This window comes from Trachemys scripta, chromosome 2 (genome assembly GCF_013100865.1).
Source record: "Trachemys scripta elegans isolate TJP31775 chromosome 2, CAS_Tse_1.0, whole genome shotgun sequence".
In the NCBI taxonomy this organism is placed as follows: Eukaryota; Metazoa; Chordata; order Testudines; family Emydidae; genus Trachemys; species Trachemys scripta.
The window spans coordinates 171,975,850-171,991,733 of NC_048299.1; the positions used below are offsets into that span (position 1 = coordinate 171,975,850).

General features: G+C 40.8%; 1 protein-coding gene across 6 annotated transcripts in view; it reads right to left on the reverse strand.

The window, feature by feature from the left end:
* NEDD9 (neural precursor cell expressed, developmentally down-regulated 9) overlaps positions 1-15,884 on the reverse strand; it is a 132,299-nt gene that overhangs the window by 32,616 nt on the left and 83,799 nt on the right. The window contains exons 1-2 of one of the 6 annotated variants that reach the window (XM_034762301.1): positions 14,963-15,165; positions 3,214-3,677 (exon numbers count right to left, since the gene is read on the reverse strand). The exons of 1 other annotated variant lie outside the window; for it this stretch is intronic. In XM_034762301.1, coding sequence (XP_034618192.1) covers positions 3,214-3,270 — 57 coding nt within the window. In that variant the 5' untranslated portion in view covers positions 3,271-3,677; positions 14,963-15,165. Of the gene's footprint in view, positions 1-3,213; positions 3,678-4,295; positions 4,415-4,458; positions 5,345-14,962; positions 15,166-15,884 lie in introns of those variants that run through there. 4 more of the 6 variants (XM_034762305.1, XM_034762300.1, XM_034762302.1 and 1 more) reach the window with 4 other exon arrangements.

The window sequence follows — 15,884 nt, forward strand, 5'->3', positions numbered from 1 at the left end:
AAAGACAGACTGAGAGAAGGATTTGTTGTATGCTGGACTCAATAAAGTGTTTTCTTCCTTAAATTTCTGAAGAGAAACAAGACTAGGCAGCCAGTAGTTCACTTGCACGGCAAAGGCAGGTTGGAGCAGGTTTTAAAAAGTTATTTAGGCACCTAATAGACGCTTACCTGTATCTTTGGGATTTTCAAAAGAACTTAGGCATTAAAACTAACAGGAGTTAGGAGCTTGGGATCTAGAAGGATTCTGTATTTGAATGGTATTACTATGGGACCATGTATTTTTGAAACTCCCACTAGGCACCTATCTGTTTCTTTAAATACCAAAATACCATTAAAATCTGGCTTGCTGTCCTTTTGATTTGTTTGTTCTTCAGAGCAGGGACGTAAGATGATGCTCTGACACTTCTGATGCAACGAAAAGGGAAAACGTGACTAGAAGGGCTGTAACCGCTAAAGAGAGGAGAAGACAAGGTGAGAGGGAGAGAACTGCGGAAGGGTCCATTCCTTCTGCTAGTTTAAACAGGGAGGATGACGTAGGTAACAAGACTGTGCTGGGTGCACACGGCCATAAAGCAAACACTGAGGAAAATAGTGAGATAATAAGCAACGTATTATGGATTAAATACAATGGGTTCTTTAAAGGCAAAGTACTATGGTGCAAATGTCACAGTGCAGCATCAACATTTAACTCCTCACCAGGCTGTGCTAATGAATGAGGAAAAGGTTTAACTGACCACGCTTTTGCCAGAATCTCATGCTACTGTGGCGGAAGTGCGTGAAAATGTTCCTGAGCACGTACACTTATGTGTACACATGTATGTGGGCTGACTAACTTTTCTTTTTTTATTACTGCCACCTGCATGCACACAGGGTTTATAACTATCTCTTTTCCTAAGCAAAGAAGGGCGAGACTTCTCATTTCTGTTATCAGACAAGCTACCTCAAACTCCAAACAGCCCCTTTTCTGTGTTTAGACAGTTGCAGGAAAAGGGAAAGAAAACAGAAATAAAGGAATGACGTGAGTGTCTACGCACAACCGATGGCTTTCATTTGACCAGATAATTTTTAATCTCCGATAACATGATTTTATATTGAGTCTCCTGTTTTTTTGGTTTGTTTGGGTTTTTTTCAGTATCTTTTGTTTCTGCTTCAAGTCACTAAGTAAATTTCAGGGGTCTGATGTTAGCTTCAGGAACCCAGCATTTATGTTACACAGCCCCTTATATAGTGCTGTGAAGCATAATCACAGTGTCTTTGTCTCACTCCTTCTCCATCAGAGTGGGGGCAGAGGGGGGGAACCAAGTGGAAAATGCAATACAGAGTGTCCTAAAATAAATGACTTAGACACAAGCAGTGCCGGGGCCCACTCAGAACACACCAGTAGAGAGAGACGATCATGCTGTATTGTGCCTGTTGACAAAGACCAGCTTCAGTCTCAGAGTTATCAGGCAGTTTTGCATCAGTTCTTTTTTAACTTCTGCCTCCCTGCCCATTTCCTTCATCACTGCCCTAGGATAAAGGAGCTATTGTACTGAACTTTCAAGGAAGAAAACTATTGAAGCACTGTAGGTAACAAGTCTATCTGTAAGAAACTGGGTTTTATTGGGCTATTTCTTCTGAGACACTAAAAAGAATCATTTGGCTCCCATGGACTTTAAGGCCAGATGGGACCATTATGACCATCTAGTCTCAAACTGTGGGTCAGGACCCCAAAGTGGGTCGTGACCCCATTTTAATAGGGTCGCTAGGGCTGGCATTAGATTGCTGGGCCTGGGGCTGAAGCCGAAGCCCTAGCCTCACTGCTCAGGGCCAAAGCTGAAGCCCAAGCCGCATCACCGGGGGCTTCAGCCCAGAGCAGCGGGGCTTGGGCTTTGGCCTCCTCACCCGGGGTGTTGGGGCTCAGGCGGGCTCAGGCTTCACTCCCTCCTCCTGGGGTCGTGTAGTAATTTTTGTGGTTAGAAGGGGGTTGCGATGCAATGAAGTTTGAGAACCCCTGGTCTAGTCTGACCTCCTGCACATTGCAGGCCACAGAATCTCAACCACCCATTCCTGTACCAGACCCCTAACCTCTGACTGAGTTACTAGAGGGATTGGAGCTCAGTATGTGGTAAACTTGTTATGAAAAGAAGGTGAGGTAGTGCTGCAAGTTATGTAGGTACAGGAGACAACACTTACAGACCTGAGGTGGTTTGAGTATATTACGGTTTTCTGCCACCAGTATCTCAAAGTCAGACCTTCTGCCTCAGGGGAGGTTTTCTGCTTGCCTTCCCGAGTGAGGGACAGACAGTGAGTGCAGCAATCACAGCTTCTGGTATGTATGGGTGCATATAAACACACGGGCAGGCATATGGACACCTAGTGCGTATTCACCTAGGGAAAGAATTGTAAAATGGCCTAGAGGCCAACAAAGAAGGGTTTTGTAAATGCTTTTCCATCCCTTAGTTGGACTGGCTGCTGTCCTGAGGTGTAAGCTGCTGTGTGGAGGGAGGGCTCCCTTGGCTCAGAGAGCTGGTAACAAAAGGGAGAGACAGTGTGCATAGGCTTCACAGCACCAGCCCACTGCCCTGCTTTTCTACCTCTCTCACTTTATGCCACAAAAACAATAAATGTGATATTTAAAAAGAGACTCTTCCGCCCCTCCCCCCGGTGAAGTGGTAGCAGCCAAAATAATTAGAAGTCTTGTTAGCTGAAATTAAGGCATTTTCCTACCATAGTTTGGGAGCGTTGTTTTTTTTTTTTTATTATTATTATTATTATTTATTATTGTTTTTTTATTGCTAATGAAAGTGAGGGTCTCCTAGCACCAGCCTCAGCCAGGCCTAATAAGGGAAGGTCTTCAGTCCTAAGTACCCTGCCATTCCATTCCTGTGCATCTTTGGAGCAGTCATGCTACAGTATGCCAATTTGTCTGGAGGTTATGTGATGTGGAAAATCTTTGGTCTGCAGAGGAGAAAGGCAAGTGTATTATTTCAATGTTCCACTGAGCTGTCCCAGCCCTTTGTCTCGCGTGAAAGGTCTACGTTTCAGAGACTACTCTGGACTGTAGGAGGTGTGTGCATTTTGTGTGGTGTGTGTGTGTGTGTGTGTGACCAGTTGCTGAGATGGCAGGGATAAAAACTGGAAACAAACTCTCTTTAATGGCAATATTATGGTATATAAAAAGGTGGGTTACAGGGTTAAAGGTGGATTACAGGGTTAGGTGTTTTTAGTTTACCTCCTGCTTTTTCCTATTGGCATGTTGGGCCAAATTCACTGCAGGCACAACACCCATTGACTTCAATGGGAGTGGCAGGTGGTCAGCTCATAGGATGATCAGGCCCCCATCTCACTCTGGCACGTAAGATGTTGATGTGCTCCATGAATGGATCCCAAATGGGGATTCAAAGTTAGGGTCCAATCCTGTGAGGTAACTGAGCACCCTTAACAATGAAGGGCCTGTGTCCCAAACCTATAATAAAAGTAACTCCATGTCAAAATAATGGGAGCTATTCCTGTCCTGCAACACACACTTCATTGGGCCCTAGGTGTGGAGGGCATTTAGCACCTTGCAGGGCTGAGCTCTTTGAGCGTCTAGTAGAAAATCTGTGGCTCAGATAAGTCAGATCTTGGTGGTAGTTTCCAGAGGAGGGTGTAATGCACAATGATGAAAGCCATCCACTGGGGAAAGAGAGGGAGATACTGAAAGGAGAAATAAGGAGAGTTTCAAACCAAGGATGAGAAAGCGCTCTAGTGCTTTACCCTGTGTGAATAAAATACCTCATTGTTCCCCGCTGAGTTGGTTCAACAGCAACATATTTCTGTGTTTGATGTTTTCAGCTGGACATGTGATTTAAAAAAAAAACTCCTCCACTTTCTGGTTAAATTGTAATGCCCTATAAATGTAACTATATTCCTGGAAGAGCAATAAACCACATCTCTACATCATCTAAGTGAACTGGAGGAAGTGGGGGTTTTTGTTGTTGTTTTTGCTTCTCAGACTGTGATAAGGAAACTTGGGAAATCTGGCCTAAAATTTAAATGCCTAAATAAGGAGCCAAATCGTCCCTTTTAATTTTTGCTCTGGAAGGGGTAAAAGTAGCCGAAAGGCCACTAAAATGGCATCAAAGCCTGTCAGATGTGAAGGAAGGGGAGTTAAACTAACATGGAGACAGCTCTTCCTCTCACCACATAGCATGCCCTCTGCATGGATTCTATGCAATTGGGAATCTGCAGGTCATGGCTGGGTAAAAAAGTGACATAGTGAGGGTAATGCTGTTTTGTGTGTCATCAAGGAAATAAAAACGAGTTAATGCTGACCCCAATACCGTTAACCTCTGTGGGCTCCTGATCTGTGTTTTCAAACCTTCTTAGAGATGGGGTAGAAGCCAGGCTTAGCTGTTGATGGTATAATTCAAGATGAAACAGTGCTTTCAGGTGGAGAGAAGAGCCCACACCATCTATGTAAATGTGAATTTCTCACCACATTTTCCTATAGAGCTCTGGAAAATCAGCAACATTGGAGAAACATGTCCCTGCTCGCTCTGTGGGAAGGCAAACTGAAGCTCTTGTCCTGACTCCAACACCAAGCCATTTTTTGGGAAACTCAGTCAATGTTAATAACTCAAAGTTTTCTACATATCTTTTCCCTACCCGTTGTTTTTTCCCAAAGGGCGGTGATCTAGCACTATGATTTTAAAAGGGCTTTTCAAATCTGCCCAGTGACCGGTATGCATTCCGCAACATCAACAAAAGAACAAAAAACAAAAACAGAACCACACCAAGCAAACCATACAGCATAAGTGATCTCACTCTGACTAAACCCCACAGCCGTAAAAAATAGAAGTATGTGGAAAACGTAAACTCTTTCCCTCAGGCAGTCAATTTCTTCCTTAGTTAAAGGAGACTGGATGTTGCATGTTTATGGGTAAAATGAGTAGAGCAGAAAAACAATGTGAGAGAGAAGAAAAACCCAACCCTGAAATCTGGTTTAAGTTTTGAAACTTTCCACTTGCAGGCATTTGCAATAAGTCTTTTCCCAGATAGACTTACACTTTCTCTGTACAACTTGTTAGGGAAAACCATTACAACATGGTGGACACCAAATTGGTTATAACACTCATTTTGAAGTGAAGGCCAAACATTAACTGGGTGGTTCATTATGTCCAAGTCTTTAGTGCAGTTTGGGGACCTTTTTATATTGCAAATGTGGTGTCACAAGGGTGGGAGACAACTGTCTTAAATGGGATTCTCCAACACATTTGTACTGTAGATGAGGCCTAATATTGCTTGAACAATAAAGCACTCAGCTATTACTATGGTTGTGAGGACCATATAAATGCCTAAATAGACAGACAGACAGAAGGCATATGCACACATAATGTAATATAAACAAAAATATAAGGAGGCCCAGGCCTTCTCTCAGTTACAACAGTACAACCTCACTGAATTCAGTAGCATAGCACCAGTATAACTGAGAGTAGAGTTAAGCCAAATTAATGATACACAAATTAATACAGTGCATCAACACAAAGAAAAATCCACTAGAAGATCTCTTCTTGGCAAGTGCAATAGTACCTTAAAAATCCTAGGCAACTGATTGGTTATCACCGGCATTTTAACTCAATGTAAACTTACTAAGAAAAGTCACACAAACCCAACTATTGCAAAGTACATGTCAGACAGGCAAAGGATACATTTTGTTGTTTTAGCTTCTGGATAAAGAGTTGTGCATTGAAGGGGGTTTCTGAATTTTCATGGTCTGTTTTCCTTACTGAGCAAGATGACATTCATTGGGAAACAAGATTTATTCCCAGGCCACTTTGACATTCCCCAGGACCCATTGTCTCCACATGATTCACAGGGTTGTTCCCACTGAAATTTCAACCTCTCAGTGAATGGGGCATGTTTAAGAAAAGGCCTCTGATGGGCTGATTGCATTCCTGTAGAGTAAATCCATTATTACTGCTTTTCCTTTTCAGGGCAGGCTAATCCAGCCTGACTATGAATGAACTGGTTTTAAAATAAATACATAAATAAAAAGGCAGGCGTGGGTTCCAGTCCTAGAGAAGGGAAAAATATACAATTTTTGTCATCCTGTACAACTGTTTCTGGGACTCTGAACTGCAGCTTTAGCTGTCCCATTTCCTGACAAATACAAGGCACACCCAAAAGTGCACTAGGGAAAAACTAACTCCTTAAAAATGAGGGTAATTTCCACTACTATTAAAGTCTAGACAAAGGGGAAAAAAGCAAAGGGCCATTCTGCAAGAGCAGCCTGTGATAGGCAGCAATATTTAAGAGTCAAATTCTCTGCTAGTGTAAATTGGTCCAACTCCATTGACATTCATGGAGCTTCATCAGTTTACACCAGGAGAGAATTTAGCCTAATATCTCTAAATCCAGCTTTAATTAGCAATAGCAGAAATTGTGTTTAAGGTATATATTATTCACCACTGTTTGCTTTGCTGTACACACACTGACGCCTCCATAGTATGTCTGTGTGATAATTCCTACTGAAGACCTAATATAAAGCATCTTGTAATCACAGAAAGATACCCATCCATCAGATAAAAATTTCAAAAGTGCCTAAGTGACTTAGGGTGAAATTTTAGAAGTGACTTAGTCATCCCATGGAAAACCAATGGGATTAAAACCCCTAAGTACTTAAGTCACCTTGAAAATGTGACTTAGGCTCCTAAATTGCTTTGGAAAAAATTACCTGGCATCAGTTTTGTTAAAGGGTTGTTTTAATGGCCCTAAACCAGCTAGTAATAGTGATATTATGGTAATCATAAGATACTGTGGTTTGATTATGTCACAGAGGTCGCAGAAGTCACGGAGTCCATGACTCCGTGACATTGGGGACCATGCCAGCAGCAGCCCAGCCTCCACAGGTGGCAGGGGACCCCTCCCAGCCACTGGGCAATGGGGTTCCTGCAGCTCCCAGCCACTGCTGGACCCTCCTCCTTCCCCATTTTGTCAGGGATGTTTTTAGTAAAAGTCAGGGACCGGTCACGGCTTCCATGAATTTTTGTTTATTGCCCATGACCTGTCCCTGACTTTTACTAAAAATATCCATGACAAAATCATAGCCTTAGTCAAGCTGAAAGGTGAATTGTCAGGTTGGAGGGAGGTTACTAGTGGAGTTCCTCAGGGATCGGTCTTGGGACCAATCTTATTTAACATTTTCAATAATGACCTTGGCACAAAAAGTGGGAAAGTGCTAATAAAATTTGTGGGTGACACAAAGTTGGATGGTATTGCTAATACGGAGGAAGACTAGAATATCATGAAAGAAGATTTGGATGACCTTGAAAACTGGAGTGATAGAAAAGTGATTACATTTATTAGTGCAAACTGCAAGGTCACGTACTCTGGGACTAACAACATTTTTTTTTTTCTATAAGCTGGGGACATAGTTAAAACAACAGATGAGGAGAAAGACCTGAGTGTATTGGTCAGTCACAGGATGACCAATATGATGGGGCCTTGAAAAAGGCTAATGCAGTCCTAGGATGCATCAGGCAAGGTATTTCCAGTAGAGACAGGGAAGTGTTATTACTATTATATAAGGCACTGTGAGACCTCCTTTGGAATAGTGTGTGCAATTCTGGCCTCCCAGGTCTAAGAAATTTGAATTCAAACTGGAACAGGTGCAGAGAAGGGCTGTTAGGATGATCATAGGAATGGAAAACCTACCTTATGAGAGGAAACTTAAGAAGCGTGGCTTGTTTAGCCTAACCAAACAAAGGCTGAAGGGAAATATGATTGCTCTCTATAAATACATCAGAAGGATAAACACAAGGGAGGGAGAGAAGTTATTTAAGATAAAGGACAATGTTGGCACAAGAACAAATGGATATAAACTGGCCATCAACAAGTTTAGGCTTGAAATTAGATAAAGGTTTCTAACCATCAGAGGAGTGACATTCTGGAACAGCCTCCTAAGTCTGTTCCTAAATCTAACTAGTTTCAAGAATGAGCTTGATAAGTTTATGGAGGGGGTGGTATGATGAGGTTGCCTACAATAGCATGTGGCCCATCTGCAACTATTAGTAGCAAATATATCCAGTGGCTAGCAGTGGGACACTAGATAGGGAGGGCTCTGAGTTACAACAGTGAATTCTTTCCCAAGTGTGTGTCTGGTGGGTCTTGCCCATGTGCTCAGGGTCTAACTGATCACCATATTTGGGGCTGAGAAGGAAAGTCCTCCTCCTCCCCCGCCCCTGGTTGGATTAGCAGAACCCCTGGGGAGTTTGTGTCATCTTCTACAGCGTGAGGCATGGGTCACTTGCTGGTTTGAACTAGAATCTCGGTAACTTGAAGTCTTTAAATCATGATTTGAGGTAGGGTGACCAGACAGCAAATGTGAAAAATTGGGACAGGGGGTGGTGGGTAATAGGAACCTATATAAGAAAAAGACCCCAAAATTGAGACTGTCCCTATAAAATCGGGACATCTGGTCACCTGCGATGTGCAGGAGGTCAGACTAGATGATCACGATGGTTGCTTTTAGCCTTAAAGTCTATGGAGTCTACGAGTGTAGAGGCGACAGATTGCTGCACCCACTTACAAGTGTCTGTGACTCAGGAGAACTTTTGACTGAGTCAGAATTCTTTCTGAGGACTCCAGTCGCAGCAGGCCTCAAAGTATTGACTCCAGAGTGTGGAAGTTCACTGTAATGTAAGCCTCTCCCCAGTAAACACACAGAAAGAGTTCAATGGTCAGTGATAAAATGCTACAATCCAGGAATAGGGCACAGTGATCGACGATGATAACCAGATTTATCAGTAATGTTTTCACCAGCATCAGGTTTTGTGCAGTTAGCAGAAAAATTTCCTCCTCTGTCTGTCTGGGCTATCCTAAAGCCATCTTCAGAACATGTTTCCTAGGACAACTTCACAGGCTATTACTGCTGCTACCACCACATCAGTAATGGATCATAAAAGCCACCTCTGGCATGTAAACCCATGTTCAGGTCTTCTGAAGGTACAGCATCATCATATCAGTTGAGGTGTTATTAATAGAGGCAAACTGCCTTAGACTAACTATGAACCTGAATTTTCACTAACAATGTGATCTGAATCTTTATAGAGATCTCAAAAAGTGTGGTTAAAATCCATTTTACATACAATTTTCCCAGGACTCTACAACTCATGGACTCAAGTGACAACAGAAGTAACAAAATACCACAAGTAAGACTGTTCTCGTGGTATTTTCTTTTTTCTTTTTTTTTTTTTAATCTTAGATAATCTAGCCAAATTTCCAGATTAAATAGGTTCAGATACATTTCTCATAAACACCTGAACTTTTGCATCCTTATGCAGAGAGCCTACAAACCATTTAAACAATTGCCCATCATTAGCTAGTTCTTTGACATAACTTTATAGTAGGTTAGTGTAGGGTTGGATGACCCAGTAGGTAGGGGACTAGCTTAGTACTTGAGAGACCTGGTTACAGTTCTCTGCTCCACCACAGATTTCCTCTGTGACCTTAGATAAGTTGCTTAGCGCTTCTGTGCCTCAGTTTCCCATCTGTAAAATGGGTGTTGTGAGTGAGGTGCTTAGACACTATGGTGATGGGGACCATATAAGTACCTAAAATAGACAGTTGATAGGCAAGACCATGCTATACTGTCCTCCTCATAGGCTAACAGAAGAGAGAGAACTGAGTTTATAACTATGGTCTCTGATACATTCTGCCCTTGGTGGGGAATAGCTTTCAGCAGAAGTGACCAGCAGTCTTGTCCCAAGTCCTGCAGACTCTGAAGGTGCATGGAGGCAAGAGCCACCTGCCCAGTACCTATCTAATGGCTACTAACCCCTTTGGTCTTCTCTAAGCCATTGGCAGTATGTCAATGCCACCATTGGCTTGTTCATTGCCACTGCTCTTTATGCGTGATGTCAAGGATAACCGCTGCTTTCCAATCATAACCCACTTGTCCTACATTATGGTGCACAAACCCTTCAAAGCATGTAGCCAGAGAGGTATTTCCATGGTCGCTGAGACTGCACTCTTCTCTTTCACATTCATCCACCATATATCCATTTGTATTGCCCCTCTCCACTGACATGAGGGTCAATATGGTTCTTGTCATCCCTGAGGTAAAACTCCTATTAAATGTAATGGGAATCTTTTTTCAGTAAAGGCTGCAGGATTAGTCCCATGGCCCAATATGAATTAAAACATATATGTGTATTACTGAATTGTATTAATATGAGGAGTAATGCACTTTAAATTCTTAAAGAGATCATTTTAAAGGGAGGCAGGCTCAAAACTGTACCAGACTTGCAAAGATTGTTGTCAATGGTAATGTCTTCTAGAAGTGTGTGTCACTTGCATTTGTTCAGTTTGGTAGTGCTAAATTGGCTTCTAATAAGAAAATCTTTCCTGTCAACAGTACTGGTTTCCAGACTGCTAAAAATCAGCAAGAAAAATCTGTTACAAGTTTATCATGTTCCTTTTTTGATGATGATGATCTGCCCTTTAAGATATAAAGTGACTGAATCAGTCTAAAAGCTGTTTGTTGCCTGGTAGACTGACGGGTAGTCTTTAACTTTGTTAATTTGCTCTGTGGTTTAATTTTTGATAAGGTTTTACAAACCTTATTTACTGCACTTTCATACCTCAACTGTCACAGGGTGAAGTCAGGAATGTAAGAGTAAACAAAACAGAAGGGTTTTGGTCAGTAAAATACAGGCAGTTCTTTTTCCTTCACGTAGTCAAATAATTTGTTGTTCATTGCCTGGGTTACAAATAGCTTTTCACAAGCATTTCTGGTTGGAAATATAGTATTTCTTCCCAGTGGCACTATTTTGTTTGACCTGGCATGCAGGGCATTGTAATTAAGTCTATATATTACTGCTCTGTACAAATGGCAGGTATTTCAAACCAATTGGTTTAGGTTCCTTTCTTGCCCGACAAATTATTTAAAAATGGATACTCATACTTTACATTTTCATCATCCTTATTTGTTTAAACGAGATGAGGAATGCAGTCATAGTCCCCCCACCTACCCAACACAGATACCCTTTTGGATTCTATAACAAATACATTTTTCCCCCCTTTGCTTGTGATTGGTGAATACGTATCAAAGCCTTGTTATTACAGTACACTGTGACACAATGGAAGAGTATCTAGTCATGGTAGCACCTAATTACATTTTCATTACCATAGTGCAAAGTTTTAGTAATGGACATTTTGCTCACAGAATTGTAGGTTGGGTTTGGATTTAGAAAATGTGAATTCAGTCTTCTGAAATATGTAATACTGGGATGGCGTGCCCCCCAGTGAAAAGTCTATGGGATGTAACATGCCATAACTGGATGAAAAAGAACCTGAGGTATGCCACAATACAATCACAATGTAATGGAATTTATATTTGATAGTCTTTCATACAAAATCACAAGACATTTCGCAGTCAATATGCAAATACACATACACAACACCGCTTGCAATATATCATGTAGGTATATCTGGTAGAACACAGGTGAAAGGGATAAAGGTCTGACTAATTAAATATTGAGAAACTAGGAGATTAAAGATGTAGGACTGATGGAGAAGCATAGAAGAAAAAGCTCATCTACCCTAGTGTCAAATTCAGTACTGGTGCACAGACACAGTTCCACTGAATTTGATCTAGCGAGTAGAGTAAGGATTGGCACAGAGGAAAAAAAATTGGAGTGAAATCGTGGCCTCATTGAAGTCAATGGGAGTTTTACCCTTGGCTTCAGTGGGGGCCATAATTTCGCCCCTGTTGTTTGAGGACCAGGCGGAAGAACGAAAGAAGTTCAGGTGAGCAAATCCTTTTTCACTATCAGATCTGTTGGAGGAAGATTTTGAGCAAGACAAAAAGGTGTAGTTCAGGTTAGGTAGTGAGCCAGATCCTTCTCTCTCCAACAAGCAACACTCCACATGGCATATAACCATTTTCTGTTACTTCAGTAAACAGAGGCTCTTCTAATGTACAGGTACAAGGAAACTAAAACAAATCAGCAGCCACCACTTATTGCACTAGGAAAATTACAGGAAGCTGTTAGTGAAACAAAGTCCACTGTACACCTGGCATAAATGCAACCTGATTTTTTTTTTTTCAAATCAAAACTTAAAATATTAATACTTTACTATTATTTTCTTCTCCCTACAGTAAGCAAAGACATAGAGGAAAAATAATATAAAATAAAAAGTATATTCAAGTTAGGAAATATTGTATAAGCAGGTATTCTCTTTGTAGTTTGCCCCCGTGGCTGAGAAATAGATCTAAGGATATTTGTCCTGGATAAACAGTTTAAATAAAAACTTCAAACTTCCCAGGAAATGTAAACACACAAGTTTGGCAGGAAGGTTTATGGAGACCAAAAACCTTCTGTCTTTTTTATGGTTCTTTCTTTTTCTTTGTCTAGCCTGCTCCATCTAAAATTACGTAATCTCCTTCCAAACTGAAGCTCTTATTCTAACTAGACAGGGAAGGAACATTACAGACCAGGGAAGATTTCTGTTGTGGAAGTGGCTTATTTCATATTCTCCCAGTGCCTTGTGGCTAGTGTGAAATATGATCACCTCACTACTGTAGAGTTGTTTCTTGGCAGTGTGCAAGGGAGGAAGGGTGACGAGATTGTAGGGAGTTGTATAATCCTGCAGATCTGTCATTTTGCAGTCAAAGCACAGTATAGCTCATTTGTGAGTGAGAATGTATTTAATTAGCTAAAGATTAATGCTAAAACAAATGTCAGTTTCCACTAAGTGAAGCAGCGGTTTCAGTGCTTTCCATATTTTGTTAAATTATTAATTACCCATGTTCTCTCTGCATGTAAGTGACTCTTTCTCCAAACCAGTATCAAATAAAGATGGACCTGAACTCTAAAGTTTGGGGGCATTTGGATCAGTGGTTTTGGCTCAACCCATTACAAACACTGAGTCAGCCATAGAGTTCAGATCCAGATCTGAACTTCCCAAGTTACTGGGTGTTTGTTTGTCATTCTAGGTCATATATGACCCCTATTGCGATGGTATCTGGGTGCCATAGATGGAATCTGGGGTTCAGCTAATTAGAGAAATCGGAGCTGGCCATAAAGTCTGGATCTGGATCCAAACTTTCCTAAAGTCTGTGAGTGTTTAGTTTCTGAGGGCTTTAGGATCAAATAAAAACATACATAGTTAAAAGTGAATGTGGGTTACATGTATTATTGCTATTATTTATTTGTATTCTGGTAGCATCTGGAGGTTCCACTCTATATAGGTTCTTAAAACACACTCATCACCTCAAGATCAGGGCTCCGTGGTGCTAGATACAGTACAAATATAACAAAAAGATTGCTCCTTCCCCAAAAGAGCTTTCAATTTAAGAGTGAATGACATGTGTGACTTTTAGAATTCACCTTTTTATTGATCTTGATGAGGTTTTTTTTGGGGGGGGGGGAACTAAAATATTCTTTCCCTCCCTCTTTTTTCCAATCACACAAGATTACTGTATGTCTATACATTAGTCTAATGCAGCAATCCAGTACCCTGCCCAGTTATTTATAATTTTGTAACACTATAATTGATTGACACATCAGCACTTCATGTTTATGTCTTTAAGAACAACTGTATTAAATAGATCTGATACATTAAAGTGTTTTGGTTGGTTTGTTAAAGAGTGAAGAGAGGAATATGGTTCTAATTTCCAAATATATAATTGGTTTTACTCACAGCTAATTAAAGCAAACCATGTTAAAAAAGTTACAGCTTGTTCACATAAACCCTATGTTGTTAAAGTGTGGGAAACAGGCTGATCATTTCATAGGGGGAAAACAATTTCTATATTTATATACAGTGCTGGACAATAATGCTGGACATCACTTAGGAAGATATATTTTGATATATATAAATACATTTTATATCCACACATGTAAATGTCCTTCTTGATTAGACCAGTGAAACTCTGAAGTCACGGCAATTATGCTGGTGTAAATGAGGGGAGATTTAAGTCCCTTGTACAGATATGTATAGTACTGTACTTGCATCAAAAAAGTTACAGGAAAGCACATTCTCCTTTGAAATCAAAGGAGATTAAAAAATCACTTATTTTCCATTTAAGGATCTAATTCTCCTCTCATCTGCATCATCGTGAATCTGGAGTAACTTCCATTGACTTCAGTGCAGTCAATTCCGATTTTACACTGGAATATGGGGTAGCAGAATTTGGTCCAAGAAATTCATACAGAATCCTACCATGTCTCAGTCAGCATAAGATTTTTTTTTTCCTGGCTAGCTAGCTCGCTCGCTCCTTTTCTTGATTATACATTAACCTTTTGTCAGCAGGTACATACTGTATTAAAGTGACCATTTTCTCATAAAGTACCAGTTAATGTTTTGCCAGGGATGAACGCAAGAAGAATTTTTACAAGGGTTCAACAGAACTGTAACCTAATACATGTACTACTCAAGTTATGTGTACCAGGCTTTCTGCTAAAAAATGCCTTATATTTTCAGAAAAGAGTAACAAATCCACAAATTATCCACATTAGAGCCTCAATATTAACGATTTCAAAAAATGGGTAGAATTTTGCAGTCTCCTTGAAACACACATGGCAAAGTCATTCACAGCAGAAGAGAGAGAGACTTTAAAAACTGCCTTAGGATGAATCCAAAAATAAGTGAGTCTGAGACCTAGAAGCTCTGCTTTCCCACCTCCTTTGAGCTACTACTGTGTCTGTAGCAGTTGCAGGAAATCAGCTGCGAGCTTGCCTAGGGACAGTCTGACACAGTCTAAAAACTAGCCAGAACTTGGGGTATTTCAAGCAAAGTACTCTACATCCAGCGAATCTAGATATGGAACACACCCGCTCATCCAGTCCCTCTCCTAGCCTGCAGTGCACTGGAATGGAGCTGTCATTCAGACTCCCTTTGGAATTAAAGATGTAAATGGCTCCCGCCACACACACATTTAATAATAATAATAATAATAAAAAAAAAAAAAACCTTCAAAGAAGCCACTTCCTTACCTTATACTTCATAGTTGCAGGCTTATATGGAATAGTCTTGTGAAACTAGACAACATACATTGAGATCGCACGTATTTTTCCACCCATTTAATGTCTTACTGAACGAAAATGAAAATAGTCCCAGAATTGCAGTTGGTTTGCCAGTCTAATTTGAGAGTTCTCGGTACTGCTAAATTTTCAGTGTCTCTGAGCTCATGTTGGGATTGTTGGAGGCAGACTACTCCACTCATTTGCATAGCTTCCTACTATTGGCTAAAAGGGCAGAATTGCTGGGACAAGGTAACATGGATCCCACCCCCTCCCAAACTTTTGAAACTCCCCTTCTAACAGAGATCACTTACTATAACATGAGTTTCTACTACGAAAGGGGGGGGGGAGGCGTGAGAGAGAGATTGAGGGTGAAATCTTTTAAAGATTAGCTTCGTTTTTTAAGAAATCAACTCATACAAAACAAGTTCCGACAGTCCTGCTTCCTGTGACCTAGCAACTCCTTCATAAACCAGTTTCATTTCAAAGCCATTCACCTCACAATCTCCACATGAAATCGACCATGGGAACAAAAGCCTTTCTGTCTACAGTACTCTCTTTACTCACCACCCCTGCTGATATCTCTTTTGGTCGCTGTTGTGTTTTTGTTCTTTTCAAGGTTCAAAGTGCTCCGACTGTCAGACTGAGGCAAGCCCCTAAAATATTTTCTGACATGACAGAGATCAGGCACTAAAACTTTCTCAGATATGTACTCTGCACCTACACTATTCTAATGATGATCAAAATGTGCACCATTTTTACAGACAGAATAAAATAAATACATATGATATTCAGACAGTATACAATATACATCTGGCAGCCACCATTGGTTTAGATTAATACTGTGTTAAATTTGAGCTCTCTAATGCTGCCTATTACATTTTCCTTGTAGTCC